The sequence below is a fragment of the Crocodylus siamensis genome, chromosome 1 (assembly GCF_052110815.1).
Source record: "Crocodylus siamensis isolate JL-2025a chromosome 1, ASM5211081v1, whole genome shotgun sequence".
NCBI lineage: Eukaryota > Metazoa > Chordata > Crocodylia > Crocodylidae > Crocodylus > Crocodylus siamensis.
In genome coordinates this window covers 109,197,304-109,214,483 of record NC_143395.1, presented here as the reverse complement: position 1 = coordinate 109,214,483, position 17,180 = coordinate 109,197,304, and the positions used below count along the sequence as shown (strand labels likewise).

Genomic DNA, 17,180 nt, shown 5'->3' with positions numbered 1-17,180 from the left:
ACATGAAGAGGCTGCATTGCTGATGTGTTGAGAGCAGGGCTAAGGAAGTGATACTTCCTCTCAACTCGGTGCTGGTGAGACCCCAGATGGAGTAGTGTGTCAAGTTCTGGGCAACGCACTTCAAAAAAAATACACAGAGAATCCTGAAAGGGTCCAAAGGGGCTACAAGAGAGGAAGCAAACAGCAGCAAACCACCCAGGAAAAATGAGAGCCAAAGCATAAGTGAAAGCAAACTGAGAAATTTGGCTAAGGACATGAATGAATCCCCGGTGACACTTTTTCACCATGCTGAGGGGTAGACTTTCCACTTGCTGCATTATAGTTTTTGCTACAAAGACCCATGATGATAGGAGGGGCAAACATGCTGTGGGTAGCAACAGTATTGGGACTTAGGCATTTGCTATAAATAACAGGATGAGCAATTAAAGTCCACAACTATTAGAAAAAACAGCATTAGCAATGCGTCCCATGGCTGACAGGAAGAGTAGGTCATAGAAAGAAATCAGGCCATGAAGTTGTCTTGTACTGGATCTTCTGAAAGCAAAATATGCTTACTCCTCAAACTGGTCTTCCTGCAGAGGTGGAAGCAGCAGTTTGCCCGGAATGAAAGTAGTTCACAGTATTCCCGGAAATACAGCACAGCTGCACCAAAAATACAGGACAAGACTTATTTTTCAGACACTACCTTCCATCATGACTTATTCATGGCATAAATCACACATTTGTATCCACCTTTGTTTATACACCTTTGCCCAATTTTGGTTAAATCATATGGCAAAAGTTACATGGAGCGGGTTCCAGGAATGGGTGAGAGTGTACATATGGAATGTGAGTGTGCAATGAGTATATAGGGGTGTGTGCGCTCGTGCATGTTTGGGGAACGGATGTACATGGGTAGGGGAATGGGCGTGTGTAATTGGTGTGGGGAATGTATGTGGAATGGGTGTGTGCGCGCATACACGAGTGGAGAAGGGGTGCAGAGAATGTGTATATGAAATGGCTGTGAGGAATGTGTGGAACACGCATGGGAGAGAGAGAGACTATCTCCCCACCCCCGTTTTACGATCACGTGACCCCCGAAGCTGCCAGGAAGCTCCCCTCCATTGCCGAGGGCCCGAGCGCCGACCACGCGCCACCCCGGAACCGCTCTTCCGGAGTGCGCTACATCACGCGATTCCAGAAGCCGGGGCCCATCCCAACGTACGCGCCGCAGAGCCCGGACCCTCTTCCCCTCCTCCTCTACCTGCCTGCGAAGGCGTAGTGCGCAGGCGCAGCCCGCCAGAGAGCGCCGCAGCCCCCACCCCTCCCCGGCCAGCGTCCCAACGTCAGATCCGGGTCCTGAGGGGCGGAAAAGGGGAGGCGGGGCCTGGCGATACGCTCAGAGGCTGGGCTAGAGCAGCTCCCGCCTCCCACAGAGCCCAGCCCCCGTACTTCCGGTGCAGCAGCAGCGGCGGCGGTAGCAGCAGCAGGCGCTGCCCCGCCCCCAGCTCCGCGCGCAGGGGCCCGGCCTCGCGGCGGCCCAGCCACTCCCGCGCGGGCCCTGCCCTCCCCGGCGGCCGGGGCGGACGATGGAGGGCCTGACGCTGAGCGAGGCGGAGCAGCGCTACTACTGCGACCTCTTCTCCTACTGCGACACGGAGAGCACCAAGAAAGTGGCGTCCAACGGACGCGTGCTCGAGCTCTTCCGCGCCGCACAGCTGCCCGCCGACGTGGTCATGCAGGTACGGACCTGCCCCTCCCCCCAGCCCTGGCCCCCGCGGGCGGGGCGTTCCATTGGGGCCGTTGCGCGGTTGCAGCCAAGCCCCGCCCCCCTTGGGGCAGCGACGAGAGGGGGCGGGGCTTGGCCACGGAATGGACCCCCCCCCCCCCCCAGCAGTGCTGGGGAGTGGCTCCCCCCGGTTTCTCAGCCAGGGAGCTGCAGCCCCTGGGGTGCCCCAAGAACCTGCGGAGGCATGCGAGATAACTGCCACCCTCCTGTACAGATGCCAGCACCGGAGGGTGTCCTCATGGGATTAAGAGACCCCAGTCCTGTAAAGCATGCGGGTACTGCACCAGCATTTTTCAAGCAGGAATCTGTAGCGTTCAAAAGCCCTGGCTGCCGCCTCTCTGAGATCTTTGCAGAAGACCAATTGCTGCCTGCTTGCACCAAAAAAAGGGTGGAACCATAGTGGGTGTTTGGGGATGCCTGGAGACTCATGGGGGATGGGGGGCTTTGAGGCTACAAAGGCTGAGAGCCATTGTACTTGTACAGATTCCTGACAGCCAAGGATGGGATTAGCTACAAGGGGCTTAGAGTGCCCCTGTGCATGGGCTGCACTTCAGGGGAAGGACGGGATGGCTGTTGGTTGTCTTACAGAAGTGGCAAAGATGTGTGTGTGCACCAGCATTCAGACTACCTGAGCAGGAGGACCCCCACCTGTTCACCTCATCAACACCAGGGTTAAAGGTTTATAACTCAGTGTTTTGGCTCCTGGGGCCGCAGGGGTGGTGTGGGCTGCTCCATGGGTCAGTCAGAACCTGTGTGGCGGGATTAGGCTGCAGGGTCCTGCGTTGCCTCAGTCTAGCCCCATGCGCTGGAGTTGGGCCCTGGGCTGTTCTGTGTGCCTGATCCAGCAACAGCCACAGCCTGTGGGGCTTTCCACAGACTCATGGGGAGCCCCACAGGCAGCGTGATACAGCAGCGGGGGCTGAGTGACCTTGGTTAAAAAGAATGTTGGTTCCTTGAGGTCATGATCAAGGTTTCAGAGGCTTTCCAGGACTAACATTTACATAAGGAATTGTGACGCCATCAGTCAGAAATACTCGTAGCTTGCAAGCGTGTGGTCACCCTTTTTATTGCGTCTTCCCCTTCAGGCATGGATTGCTGTGCATTTAACTCTGGTGTTAGTGCTCTTCAGTTGAGACTAGTTTAGTTGAAACAGACAGACCGGCAACCAGTTTCTTCCAAACACAGGTCAATGTCCTACCTAATTTGTTTCAGATGTGGTAACTATTCTCTTGCAAAGTAATGCATTTTTAAAGGAAGAAATGTAAACTGCTCAAAGGATTTTACACACCTGAGAGGATCTGAACTTAACTGTATTAATGAAGAAAAGGACTCTGACTTGCTGCTTCAGAGATTGCTGTGAAAAGTATTTGGTCAATGTGCAGCTGCCGTCAAAGCAGAAAGTGGGGAAAACATTTTTATAAGAAATGAGGGGGAAGAAAAAGTACAAAGAAAATGTAAATACTGTTACATGCACATATTCATCTGGAATACCATGTGCACAGATGTTATAAAAAATCTGAAACTTGTGGGATTGATTTAGTTGCATCTTCCCTTTATGTGTCTTGCCCACAAACCTGCTGGTTGCAGTTTGAAGGCACAGACCTTCCCTTTGAAGACTTATTCTACATCTTTCTGTTTGTTTTTCTTGTCTTCGACAGAGAATGGCTTGTTCATAGCTCCTACCTCCAAGATCCAACCACAATTAAAAGACTTCCTGAACAGTTAAGGTTACTATATACTATGTATGACAAAGCAGCAAAACCCAGGGAAATTATGTATCCATTAGATAGCTTAGGCTTTAGTTCTCCACATACCTTGTCATTGCAACAGTAAGCATGCCATGGACCATGCATGGCAACATAATCCTCTAAGGATGATAACCTTTCATTATGTCCTCTTAACTTTCCCTTTATACACAACCTCTAACTCAGTGGTTTTCTGTGAGATCCTTTTAATGGTGTTGTGTAATATTAGCACTGTCAGGTGTGCAAACACCTACACTTTAGGGTTGTTGGTTGTAGCTGTGTTGGTCTAAGGACATGGGCACACAACAATTTAGTTGGTCTAATAAAAGATATCACATCTACCCAAAGAACCTTGTCTGCCAAACACCTACACATGATTCAAAAGAGATCAAAGGGTTTCATATGGGAATCCATAGTGGAAAAAAAACATTTGGACATGTTGTAGGCTTTTTGAGTTCTCTCTAGAGAAAAATTTTAGTCTTGTTCCATAGTCAGAAAAAAAAAAAAAAAGAGAGAAAGCAAAGAGCTGTCACTCTTCTAAGGGATGCTTTGAATTAAGCAAGGGGGGGCGTGCCTTGGGTTTCAGAAGATTTGAAAGCTATTTTTTATTAAGCTAGCAAGGGAACTACACAAGAATAATTGTAAAATTCTAAAACAGAGGGGAAGTGAGTATGGGATAACATCCCTGACAACTGCTTCACAGTGAATTTGTCTGGGTATCTTTAAGGTGGGTCTCAGACAAGTTGATAAAAGGGAGAACTGATACCTTTTAGCTCCATGTATATGTGACTGGCATTCAAAAGGCAGGGTTTCTTCTTGTTGGGGGGTTTTCTTTGGATGTGTCCAGGCCAGTTGGCCTTCCCCTGCAGAGTTGACTCACTGTCAACCACTGATGCTTAGTATCTAAGGAAAGCACAGGAGGCAAAAACTTGATCTGCATTCATTAGTGAATTTAAGGGCTACTGTGATAATCACAGAATAGTTGCTTTGGCTAGAGACAATACCAGTTTCTTCTCTACATGATAAGATTTTGAGAGTGAGTGCATTGACTGTGCAAGGATTTTACCTCACTTTGTTTAACCTACATTCTTAATAGTCCCCCTATTTTCCTGCATGTAAAAGTCTGTTGAAACCTCAAGAACCAGATTTACATTTTCTAAAAATCAGAATTGAGACTCTGAAGAATATATCCCAGTTTACTGTGAAGCAGTTGTCAGGGATGTTGTTATCCTACCCTCACTGCCCCTCTGTTTTACAATTTTTTTACAATTATTTTTATGAAAATCTATGTTTGTTCTTTGCATCCATTGACTGTAAATGTTTTATGTTTATATCTGGTTTCCTTGCACATAACTTCCTAAAATGTACTCTTAGAACATAACACAACATTTTTTTTCTTCAAGACTGAAGCCGAATATAGGGAGCTGAGTACAGAAGGGAAACTTACCCCACCATTTTTTGATGGGCACATGTTTTCATATAGCTTTAATAAGACAGGCTGTATTTTAAAATCTCTTTAGAATTCTATTAAAGGAAAAGTGGAATTAAAGCCTCAATTGAAGTACTTTTAATAGAGGTGTGACAGATACTAATTTGTTGAACAAAAGGACACTGATAAACTAAGTTAGTAAAGTGCAGAACTTCATACAAATTAGATTTATTTTGTGCTGAATTAGAACATGAAACAGCAAGAGACTTTATTTTTCAAAGAAGAAAGGTGTAGTCTGTTTTTAGTGCATCTCTGTTCCAATTTTAGAGAGATTTAGTTGATGCCCTGCCCTGCTTTGTTCTGGTATTGAAATGCATACAACGAGGCCTTTATTATTGTCCCTTTATTTTGTCAGGCTGATACTTAAATGTATTATTATGCTAGTCTGATATTAATAGATACCGTTTTCTCTCGCAAGCGTCACGTACCTTGTCTTTGGGAAGGCAGAATGAAGAGAGAGAGTTTTCCAGAGTTACAGCTGCAAGGAACAGAGCCTAATCTTCAGCTTGGTCACCTTGCGTTTCCTACAGTTTTAACCCTTTCACAGCTGAACTGTCAGCAGCTCTTGACAGCTCAACCAAAAACTGAGACTGTAGCTGTTGCTGAAGACTGAACTGAATGGGTGGATCTGGGTTTTTGGAAAAAGTTAACAAAGTCTTGGGACTGTGAAATAGGAGAAGAGAGACCAGGAGTAGCCCACAGACAGCCAAATTGCTGAAGAGAGGATAGCTGGATTAGTGGAATATCAAAATCATAGAAAAGATGAGGGTTAACACCACTGGAATGAAGAACAGTTGTAATGAGCTACAAAGTTAATAGACTCCCTCAACACTGGCTGAACAGAAACACCAGTACTGCTACCCCACTATTAGTTTTAAATTTTGGGTGGAACTGGAATGAAAGTAGGTACTAGACCACTGCCCCCTATCTATAACTCAGCCCCTGGACTCACTGCAGCTGCTGGAGGGAAGAGAAGGAAAAGCAGCAGCTGCCACTTTTACAGCATCTCCACTCTTCTATTCTGAGCAGAAAAATGAGTTTTACCACTTAAGGCAACTAATTTTTTGGACAAAAGGGTGCGTGTATGTTTAGTATTTGATTCAGAGAGAATATGTCTTGGAAAGGGAAGCAATTGTTTTGAAGCTTTCAGTGCTGCATTTGTGAAAGTTGTATAATTATAGACCATTTTATGAATTTCTCTTACTGTATCATGAGAGAGCCCTAGAATTTAGTTTACAGTACTTAACTGTAGTGTGAAGTTACTGTTTATGACACTCCTGAAGTTATAATGGTGCAAATGATCCTGTTGCAGTGTACTATTTACTTTCTTCTTTTAATGTTAAGTAAGTACTTTCACACCATAGAATTATAGAAATTAGGGTTGGAAAGGACCTCAGGAGGTCATTTAGTCCAGCAGTTCAACCTTTTTTGTAACAGGACCCATTTGTAAACATGATGGCCATTCCAGACCCAGTGCTCCTCACTTGCAACCTGCTTCCCCCAGGCCCCAGCTTCCCAGTATGTGGGGTGAGTGGGGAGGGGTCCCAAGCAGCCCCTTGCAGGTTACTGTCCTATTGATTGATACAATTTCATGCTATTGTCCTATTGAGTAGCAAAATCCAGAGTAGGGATTGGAAGTGTACACTTGGAACTAAGTAAGGAAAATGAAAATATTATCTGTCAAATGGTATCTTAGTACTGTAGTTAGTACATCTGTAGCTTCTCTCTCTACAACTTTAGTTTTTAAATTTTAATTTTGTGATGTAGACTTTACTAGAAACAAAAGGCATTAAGGCATGAGTTGAAGTAATTACATACTTCAAAATAAAATTTGTCTAAGAGGCTTTTAAAGTTGATTTCTAGATCTGCCTTTAGGAAGCCTTGTTTGCTTGTATAGATTACCACATATCAAAACCTGATTTAAAAAAAAAAAAGAGCTGAAAGCAAGTATTTTTTTTGCACAGATGGGGACCTGCTGTGAAAATATTTCCCTGGAGATAGACTGCAATTTACTAACACAGAAGAAGCAATAAAATGTTAACTGCAAGTGAAAACTGAGCTGAAGTGTCAAGTGCCTCATCTAGAGAAAGCAAGCAAGGGTGTGTTTGTGCATGTGTGTGCACAGGATGCTTTTAGGTATAAACCAAAACTTCAAAATGCTGTGAATGTCTGTTTACTCAGTGCCTGATCCTGTTTTGATTCCACTGAGTGCTTTACTGTTCTTCTTGGTAATTTCACATTCAGATCTAGGACCTCTGTTGTAGTTTTAAGCACCTTTTTTTAGCTGGAAGTCTCCTTTTAAAGCTCTTTCATTTGATGATAGAGGGGTGTGGTACCACTTTCTTTAAAATAGCCACACGTGCTGCCTCCCCCCATGCTCCAAGTAATTCTCTCAAGTTCTAAATTATTTGGATAGCAATCATGTCCTTCCGAAATGTTTCCCTTCCTTAATATTATAAGTAAGGTTTGTGATATTTAGGTTTTTTTATATATTTCATGCCTTGGTGTGCATTTGGGCATAAACCCAGCTTTTCTTTTTGTAAGTCGTCTTCCAGTAAGTTTACGTCTACTGAATATCTGCAGAAGTACAGTAAATGAGTGCATTTGTTCAATATTGAACCAAATGACCAATTTATAAGATGAAAAGCAATAATTTACCTTTTAAAAATGCATTTTCAAGCTGGACAACTAAAACCCAACAAATCCTTAAATGAAGATTTACAATACATGTATCAGAGACGTGCATAATCAGGAATATGCTCGAGTTCACTTTACTTTACCTTGGGCCTTGGTAAGCAAGATGCACGTTGTAAAGCAGAAGTACAAAAAATATATAGTCTCTGAATATACAGTTAGCAACATCCAGCATGTGAAAGGTATGCAAAGTTATGAATTTAATTCATTGTTACAACAGAATGCCTTTCCATTTAGGATCATAGAAATCTAGGGCTGGAAGGGACCTCGAGAAGTCCAGCCCCTTTCTTGAAACAGGACAGTCCCCCCAACTATATCATTTCAGCCAAGGCTTTATCTAGCCAGATGTTAAAAACCTCCAAGGACAGAGATTCCACCATCCGAGTAACCTGTTCCACTGCTTTACGACCCCTCTTATGAGACAATTTCCCCCCTCCACCATATCTAACCTAAACTACCCTTGAGACCTGCAACTTTAAACCATTGGCTCCTTGTTCTGTCATCTGCCACCACTGAGAATAGTTTACTTCATCCTCTTTGGCTGCCCCCCCCCCCCCTTCAGGGAGTTGAAGGCTGCTGTTAAAATATCCACCCCCACCCTCAGTCTACTCTTCTCCAGACTAGAAAAGTCCAGTTCCCTCGGCCTCTCCTCATAAGTCATGTGTCAGCCCCCTAGCCATTTTCTTTGCCTTCCATTGGCCTCCCCAGTTTCTCCACTTCCTTTCAGTAGCTGGTTTCCAAAACTGAACACAGTACTCCAGACGTGTCCTCACCAGTGTTGAATAGAAGTGGAAAAACAAAACAAAACAAAAAAACCCCCACTTCCCTCGATGTACTGGAATTCATTAACATAGTCTAGTATGCCTTTAGCCGCCTTGGCAATGAGAGCATGCCGTTGGCTCATTCAGCTTGTTCATTGTAACCTGTGGGTCCTTTTCTAAAGAGCTGCTGCTTAGCTAGTTGGTCCACAGCCTGTACCAGTGCATGGGTTTTTTCCATCCTAGGTGCAAGACTTTGCACTTGTCCTTATTGAACCTCATGAGATTCCTTTTTGGTCCAATTCTCCGATCTGTTAAGGTCATTCTGAATCCTAGCCCTACCCTCCCACATATCCAGTACTCCTCCCAGCTTGGTGTCATCTGCAGACTTGCTAAGGGTGCACTCCATCCCATCTTCCAGATTGTTGATCAAGATATTGAACAAAACTAGTTCCAGGACCGAGCTCTGGGGTACACCACTTGATACCAGCTGCCAAATAGACATCAAGCCACTGACTACTACACTTGGAGCCTGATGATCCCACCAGTTTTCTGTCCACCTTACAGTCCATTCATCCAACTGCTACTTTCGCTCTGCAACAATAAGGCACTTAATCTGCTTTTTTACTTGTACTAGACTCGCTTCTTAAGTTCTGTGTACTTACCTGAGCTCCGAGTATTGTCTTGGCCAGCAAACGTGTTCTGCTCTGCTTAAGTTAGAACTAGAGAAGCCCTGTTATGATCTGGTCCCAGGTGTTTTAAGTACAGTCAATTAGATTTCTCTCTTGAGCAGAGTCAGAGAACATGCTGATTAAGCTGTTAGCTGTTTGTTCTGTCCTAATGTTCACACTACTCTGGGGTTTTTTGGGAAAAATCTGACAAAAGCCTCAGTAGTGTAGCAAAGTGTTTCATTGTTTTGTTTTTATACTATTCTTGGTAGTGTAAATGAGGCTTACATTAAAGATTGATGTTTTCCTAAATGACTTGTGACCTCCAAATATTTTGGCAGCCTGTGAAACTATGGTCCCAAAACTCGCACTCTATTGCATAATATGGTGAGCTTTCCCTCATAAATACCTAAGCCAAAATGCTTTTTATTATCAATTCTCAACCCAGTTTGAAAATAGGTTTTCAAAACTGACCTGCAAAGGGGTGGGGATTAACAGAGCATCCTAGATATTTGCAACTGAACCAGAATTTTAAGTGTTCAGAAGTGTTCACAGCTTTGGTGTTTAATTACAGCTGTCTTATACTTAGACTACATGTTCAAAGTGGTCACTTGCATTCACTGTAGTTCTGCCTTCTTTTTTGCTTGAACATGTAATATACTTTCTCTTCTAACATTTAAGAAAATTTCTCATATTCATTGCAAACACTTACAGTCTGAGATCTTCAACTTGGTTTCATAGTTTCTAGGGTCGGAAGGGACCTGAGCAGATCATCTAGTCCGACCCCCTGCCATGGCAGGAAAGAATATAGGGGTCAAACGACCACAGCAAGATGTTCATCTAACCTCCTCTTAAACACCCTCAGGGTAGGAGCCTGCACCACTTCTCTTGGAAGCTGGTTCCAGACCCTAGCTGCCCTGACTGTGAAGTAGTGCCTCCTGATATCTAACCTAAACCTACCCTCTGCCAGCTTGTGACCGTTATTCTTGGTCACTCCTGGCGGTGCTCGGGGGAACAGTGACTTCCCCAATGCCTGCTGATCCCCCCCTGACTAGTTTCTAACAGGCCACTAGATCCCACCTCAGCCTTCTCTTTTGGAGGCTGAACAGGTTCAGGTCCCGTAGCCTCTCCTCATAGGGCCTGCCCTGTTGTCCCCTGATCATATGAATGGCCCTCCTCTGGACCCTCTCCATGCTGTCGACATCCCTCTTGAAGTGTGGCGCCCAGAACTGGACGCAGTACTCCAACTGCAGCCTGACCAGTGCCGCATAGAGAGGGAGGATCACCTCTTTAGACCTGCTCGAGATGCATCTGTGGATGCATGCCAAGATGCAGTTGGCCTTCCTAACTGCCTCCCCACACTGCCGGCCCATGTTCATCTTGGAGTCAGTGATGACCCCAAGATCCTTGTCCGCCTCTGTGCTGACAAGAGGGGAGTTCCTCAACCTTTAGGTATGGTGCCGGTTATTCCTCTCCAGGTGTATCACTTTGCACTTGTCTGTGCTGAATCCCATCCTATTCTCATCCGCCCACCCTTGTAACCTGTCCAGGTCTGATTGTAGCCTGTTGCATCCTTCCAGTGTGCCCACATCCCCCCACATCTTAGTGTCATCAGCAAATTTGAACAGGGTGCTTTTTACCCCCTCGTCCAAATCACTGATAAAGATGTTGAACAGTGCGGGCCCGAGGACCGAGCCCTGCAGAACCCCACTGCCCACGTCCTTCCAGGTTGAGAAGGACCCATCCACCACCACCCTCTGGGTGCGGCCCTCCAGCCAGTTGGCGACCCATTTGACTGTGTGGGTGTCTACACCACAGCCCCCCAGTTTCTTAATGAGAACGGGGTGAGAGACAGTGTCAAAAGCCTTCCGGAAGTCCAGGAAGACTATGTCCACTGCTACCCCTGCATCTAATGAGCTGGTGATCTGATCATAAAAGGCCACCAGGTTGGTCTGACAGGACCTGCCACTGATGAACCCGTGTTGGTTCCCCTAAGCATGCATCCCCTAACTGGCCTATAGTTTCCCGGGTATTCCTTCCTGCCTTTTTTGAAGATGGGGACCACGCTGGCCCTCTTCCAGTCCTCCGGTACCTCACCAGAGCACCACGAGTGCTCGTAAAGTTGTGCCAGGGGACTTGCAATGACCAGTTCCTTTAGAACTCTAGGGTGGAGATCATCCGGGCCGGCTGACATGAATACGTCCAACACCTCCAGAAGCTCCCTAACTAAATCCTCGCTAACCCGTGGGCCAGGTGTGCCTCCCCCGGGGCCCGAGGGGGGTCCAGCAGGGAGGTGGCTGTTCTGGTCCCTACTTAGGAAGATGGAGGCAAAGAAATCATTAAACATGTTAGCTTTGCCGTCTGGTGTGATGACCAAGTTTCCCATTGTGTCTTGCAAGGGCCCCACATTACTCGGGACCTTCTTTTTACCCCCTACATATTTAAAAAAGGACTTCTTATTGTCCTTAATTGCAGGTTTCAAAATGCCTTCAAGGGATATCTGGAGGGGGGAGGGTAATAACTTGCAATCTAGTCATTAGTAAATAGTTTCAATTCCAAAGTGTCACTGTTGGTCTTTATGGATTTCTAATATTTTACTAGCTTTTAAAATATTTAAAGTGTAAGATTCCACCTACTGGCTTCCCAAAACAAAACTCTGTGGTACTATAATAGTGGTAGCTGTGAAGGGCTGTAAGTACTTACCATGCAAATTAAGCCTTTGTATGGGAGTTCCCTGGACTTCAAGGAAGTCTTCATTTCTTTACTTAAATTCATTTAAGAAGGTATGCAGCTACTCTTGTTCAGTCAGCCACTGAGTACCATACATACACTGTTCATGTTCCAGTAGGAGGATCAGACAGACTTATTACCCTCCCCCCTCCAGATATCCCTTGAAGGCATTTTGAAACCTGCAGTTAATTGCTAATCCAACTACTGCTCAGATCAGCACTTTTTTGGTGACCTACAGATGCTGACTGGTAGGACAAGTTGTCAAAGTGGTTTGGCCCCTGAAATCATCTGTTTATAAAAGATGTATTTCCAAAATATGCCTTTTTTGGTTATTCTGTGCGTTTCTGGGGACTGTCATATGCTAGTAAGAGAGACTTGGAAAAGCTAGCCGGAATTTCTGAGGGCTGCTTATCTGCTTTGTTGCATTTCCTTCATTTTTGATAATTGCAGCCAGATGAGCTTCAGGAAGACTTGCTGTTGCTGTATCTTCATAATATTACACCAAATATGCATGTTTTAGAAAACTCTGATTAATGTTTACTGAAGGATTTTGTGCTCTTAGTACAAAATTCTTTTGCCAGGTTTCAGGGACTTAATGATTACCAGTTTACAATGGATTTGGAGTCAGCAAAAGAGAGCATGTGTGTCGTGTAACCCTGTTTAATTAGTTTGTTTCCTTATGGCTCTTTTAAGATTAATTTATTCCTAAAGCAAGGTGTTATTCTTCTACTGTTGAATGCATCTGTGCTGGCTACCCACTCAGAAGAACTACATTTCTTGAAACCTTAAAATAGATGGGGACTTTTCAGAGATAACAGGACTTAGTGGCTGCCCATGTTTCCCCATTTCTAGTTTTTCCAACCATTTCATCCCTGGTTGAATAGAAAGATAAGTAGTTTAGATAAAATGGCTTATTATATTATAATGGTTCATGGCCTTTCACTAAAGCAGAGACTGACTCTTTGTGGGGCCCTCACCCCAGAACCTAGCTTATTTCCTGAAGTGAGTGCTATACTGATCAGAATGCTACATCCTCCAACGGAAGTTGTAGGAAGAGGAAAACTTAAGTAATTAAACTTTCCTAGGGCACTACCATAGTTGGAATAGTAGTAAAGTAACATAACAGATAATCCCCTTCCAGCCTCAGAAAGGTAAAAATGTCCTGCCACATTATAAAGAAGAGCAAGGGATTAATTTAGCATTAGAGAAGAGAACAAGAGTTGAAAATAAAATAGCATTTGCCATGTTGCAAGCAGCCAGAAAATTTCAGACTACCATGTTGTACTCCCAGAACCTTTAAATTAAAATACCTTTATTCACCAAAAACCTTAAACATTTAAAATATGTGCTTCCAATGACAGCCCCTGAAATCTGTCTTAAATCATTGAGGACAGTAGGCTTATTCCCCTTATTGTTACCTCACATCATTGATTTCCTGTTTCTCTCCCCCCCACCAACCTCCTTGAGACCTGTTTGTCCATGTAACAGGGTCCTGCTCCAGGGGTGGCTGTGATGTCCTGAAGCCTCTGTCCATTTTACTATTTTTGGGCAATCTCTCCTCCTTTCTGGTCTTGCCTTGATATATTTATCTTTTAGAAAAAGGGAGGCTGCTCCAGGACTTCCAAAGCCTGGTCTCACACTTGTGAACACAGGTGTCACAGGTGGCCCTGCCGTAAGGGCCACTTACGTGGTCTCTCTAGTCTCCAGTTCACCCAGTCATGCCTCACAGATGTGTCAAATCATATCTGTCCCTACAGGCTCCTGGCTCTGTTCATCCTTGCAGCAGTTCCTCTCTGAGCTATGGGTACTCTGGCCCCATCTGTTTCTGGCTGTGGCCCTCCAGGCCTTCAGTTCTTCTCCTTAGACCTTGGCCCTGCTCTTAAGCCAGTTAAGACCCCTGGGTTCTCGAGCCCTGCCAGCCTTCAGCTGTGGCCCTTCTTAGCTGTTAGCTCTTCCTGAGCCCTGACCCCACTCCTAGGTAGTGAAACTTACAGGCACCCTGGATCTATCTGCTCCCCAGAGCCTCTGGCCCTCTATACTCTTTCCAAGCCTTCTAGCCCCCTGCTTTCTCTCTGGAACCTCCTTAGTCCTTTCCACAGGCCACCAACATTGCTTACCATAGCTCAGACATTTCTCGGAAGCTCCTTTTTCCACAGCTCTTAGATCCAGACTGCCTGCCCAGCTCCAGCTTATATCCTGATAGCCCAGCCCTTGTAGGCCATGTGACTCCCAATTGCCCTAGCACACCTGGAGGCTGCTTCTCAAGCAGCTTACCTCCTCTTAAAGTAGCAGGAGCAGTGAGCCTCCTGCTACAGTCCATATCATGGGTAAGCATTCTCTTCTGAATAGGGAAAACCTGCTGAGCTTTCCAGCTAGGCATGCAACTTTAGATCAGTTGTGATTTGTTAGACTTGGGTTTCTCTGTTGTAACATTACAGATTTTAGCAGGCAGGGGAAACTATCTGAAGAGTTGAGCTTTAGGGCCTTGTTCTAGATCAGGTTGGGCTCCAAAACAAATTTACTTTCTCCTTTCCCTTGGCCAGTGCTTGAAGTGTCAGAAAAGGAGTACCGTATTTTCGCGCATATAGCCCACATCCACGTATAACTCGCACCCATGTACAACCTGTGGAAAATTGTGTTTTTGTAAAGTATTCTGTGTAGTCCCCACACCTGGAGACATGGCCGCAAGCGCGGGCTCTTGCGCTCTTGTGCGGGCAGGGGAGGGAAAGGATGAGGAGCTGCGAGCCCCACTCCCTGCTGCCACCAGCCGCACTCTGCTGGGCATGGCTGCTGGAGCTTGCAGCTCCTCATCTCTCCCCTCCCCTGCAGAGCCCGCAAGCCCGTCCCCGGCTGCAGGATCCAGCTGCGGTTCCAGCGGCCGTGCCCAGCAGAGTGCGGCTGGCAGCAGCAGGGAGCGGGGCTCGCAGCTTCTCATCCCTCCCCTCCCCTGCAGAGCCTCATTCGCTGCCACCAGCCGCACTCTGCTGGGCACGGCTGGTGGAGCCCGCAGCTCACAGCTCCTAATCCCTCCCCTCCCCTCCCCTACAGAACCCTCAAGCCCCTCCCTGGCTGCAGGCTCTAGCGACCGTGCCCAGCAGAGTGCGGCTAGCGGCAGGGAGCGGGGCTCGTAGCTCCTCATTAGTCCCCTGCAGAGCCCTGCTCCCCGCCGCCACCAGCTGCTCTCTGCTGGGCATGGCTGCCAGAGCTAGAGCTCGCAGCCGGGGACGGGCTATGCTGTTCTAAAGATTCTGCATAGCCTGCACCCCTGTATAGCCCACACCCACCTGTCAAGTCTGTAAAAACGTGTATAGCCCACAGGCTATATGCGTGAAAATCTGTCACCAAAGCTGTCTGTGGAGCTAGTGTCCCAGTTAAGTTCCTCAGATTGCTTCCACTGCCAGTGAAGCACTTGTAGTGAAACCCCTGGGGAGTTCTACTTAATGAATCGTGGCAGACTGTCATACCCAAAATAAAACGTGTTTAAATACTATGATAACATAAGAACTAATATTAGACTGTTCCAGCCTAACCATGAGCACTTGTGTTGGGATAGTTAAACTTCTGTGTTAATGAATTTCTTAGCTCTTAAAATTGCCAGAAACCTAATCATATTTCTGATAATGAACAGCTTTGAAGACTTGCAAACCTTAGACTTTCATAGAGTGCCAAGCCAAGTCAGAGTGTCTTGTATCTACCTGGTGAATCACAAGAGTACACATTAAGCCAGGGCAGCAATTTTAGTATAGTGGGCTTAGTGGCTTGAAATGCTGTGTTTTCTTCTGTTGTCTCTTTTTTGGGGCTCAACTAAATACAATTCCTGGCGCGAACAATACTAGCTGAACTATTAATAAATGTGTGGAGTTCAGTATTCATATTTTTACCCACTCTTTCATTACTTCAGTACTTCCACGGTTACTGTATAAGAGCATACTACAATGTTAAATGATAGTTAAAGGAATTCATTGTTTTGACAAGGAAAAAAATGCCACAGTAGTGTGAGCTATTGCTTTTGATTTGATTTGTGTATAAATCATCCAAATGTTAAAAGATGGACATTTCTGTTGTTTTCGATAATTAGTTTGTTTAATTTGTATTGTAGCTTGAAAAGTCATGAAACTTAACTCAGCTATGATTTGCCTGCTAATTGGCAACTAGAAAAAGAAGAAAATACAGAGAAATTTTATTGCCTTTGCAATTCTCAGGGGAGAGCCATAGACTTTGAACACACATCTTTAAAAAAGTTTAAATTTTGTTTCATATGTATTACTTGTGCTGCTTGTCTGTGCAATTTTTTAGGTAGTTTAAATTTAGGAAAAGCTACACTAATAGTTGCCTATACCATTGTTTCTCAACCTGTGGTATGCATATCCCCGGGGGTATGCGAGATGGGGGCTGTGTGGGTACCCCAATACTCTTTCTCTTGCCTTCTTTTCGTTTTACTCTCTCATCCTCTCTTCCTCTCTCTCTCACCCCTTCTTCCTCTCAAAACTAAGGCAAAAAATTTGGTGCACCACACATTGCATGGCGCTTTAAATTCCCCAGCAATAATTTGGCATGCCGCGCAAAGCCCTCCTAGCTTTGGCCAACATCACCTCTAGCCCAGGTACATACTTGAGTTGTCCACCCCAGTGTAAAAGGTGGCAACCCTACCCACACCAGATCAGGCATCTGTCATATCACGGCATTATAGACACAGCCCTTCTTCCAACACATGGCACACATTAGTCTGTAAATATAAAATCCACTGGAAAATTGAGTGTTGGAGTACTTATTAAAGTTTTCAGAAGTTAGGAGGTACTTGCTACTTAAAAGGTTGAGAAACACTGGCCTAGACAACCTGCAGGTAAACTGCTTTAAGGCAGAGGTTTTCAGGCTTTGCAGAGAGATTGCAAGGAACCTTTTAAGTTAGAAAGTACTTCTTTTGTATGACAGAAATGGTGTCCGTATCTTTATCTTTGTGTGCTTTGGCCTTTTTTTGTCAATTTGGGAGCTCTTGGCTGTCAGGTGTTACCAGGGATCACTACATGGAAGTGGTTCTGATCGATCCCCTTAGCAAATACTAAGCTAACAAGATTGTGCCCCGTACAATTGCTGCTGCGCAGTGTCAAGAATGTCAAATAGGGATGAGTTCCTTATCCGTTTCAGCCCAGTCCTGTTAACATCTGGAATGTTTCTTGTATTTTGATGGTTCATGGAACGAATACTCTTTAATATTCAGCTGACTCTCTTGCTGGACAAGAATGAAATTATGCTGCATTGGAAAAAACATGGTACTTTAGAAAGCAGTTGCCCTTGGGACTGCCTACATGGCCCTTTGAACTGATTTTC

At 45.3% G+C, this 17,180-nt stretch overlaps 1 protein-coding gene across 6 annotated transcripts in view; it reads left to right on the top strand.

Annotated features, from left to right (window-relative positions):
• The first annotated feature begins 1,412 nt into the window (after positions 1-1,412).
• REPS1 (RALBP1 associated Eps domain containing 1) overlaps positions 1,413-17,180 on the top strand; it is a 104,995-nt gene continuing 89,227 nt past the window's right edge. For all 6 annotated transcript variants that reach the window (XR_016441478.1, XM_090040432.1, XM_090040423.1 and 3 more), the window contains exon 1: positions 1,413-1,721. Coding sequence is in view for 5 of the 6 variants with exons in the window: in XM_090040432.1 (XP_089896558.1) it covers positions 1,569-1,721 (153 nt within the window). In the remaining variant the exon portion in view is untranslated. The remainder of the gene's footprint in view (positions 1,722-17,180) is intronic.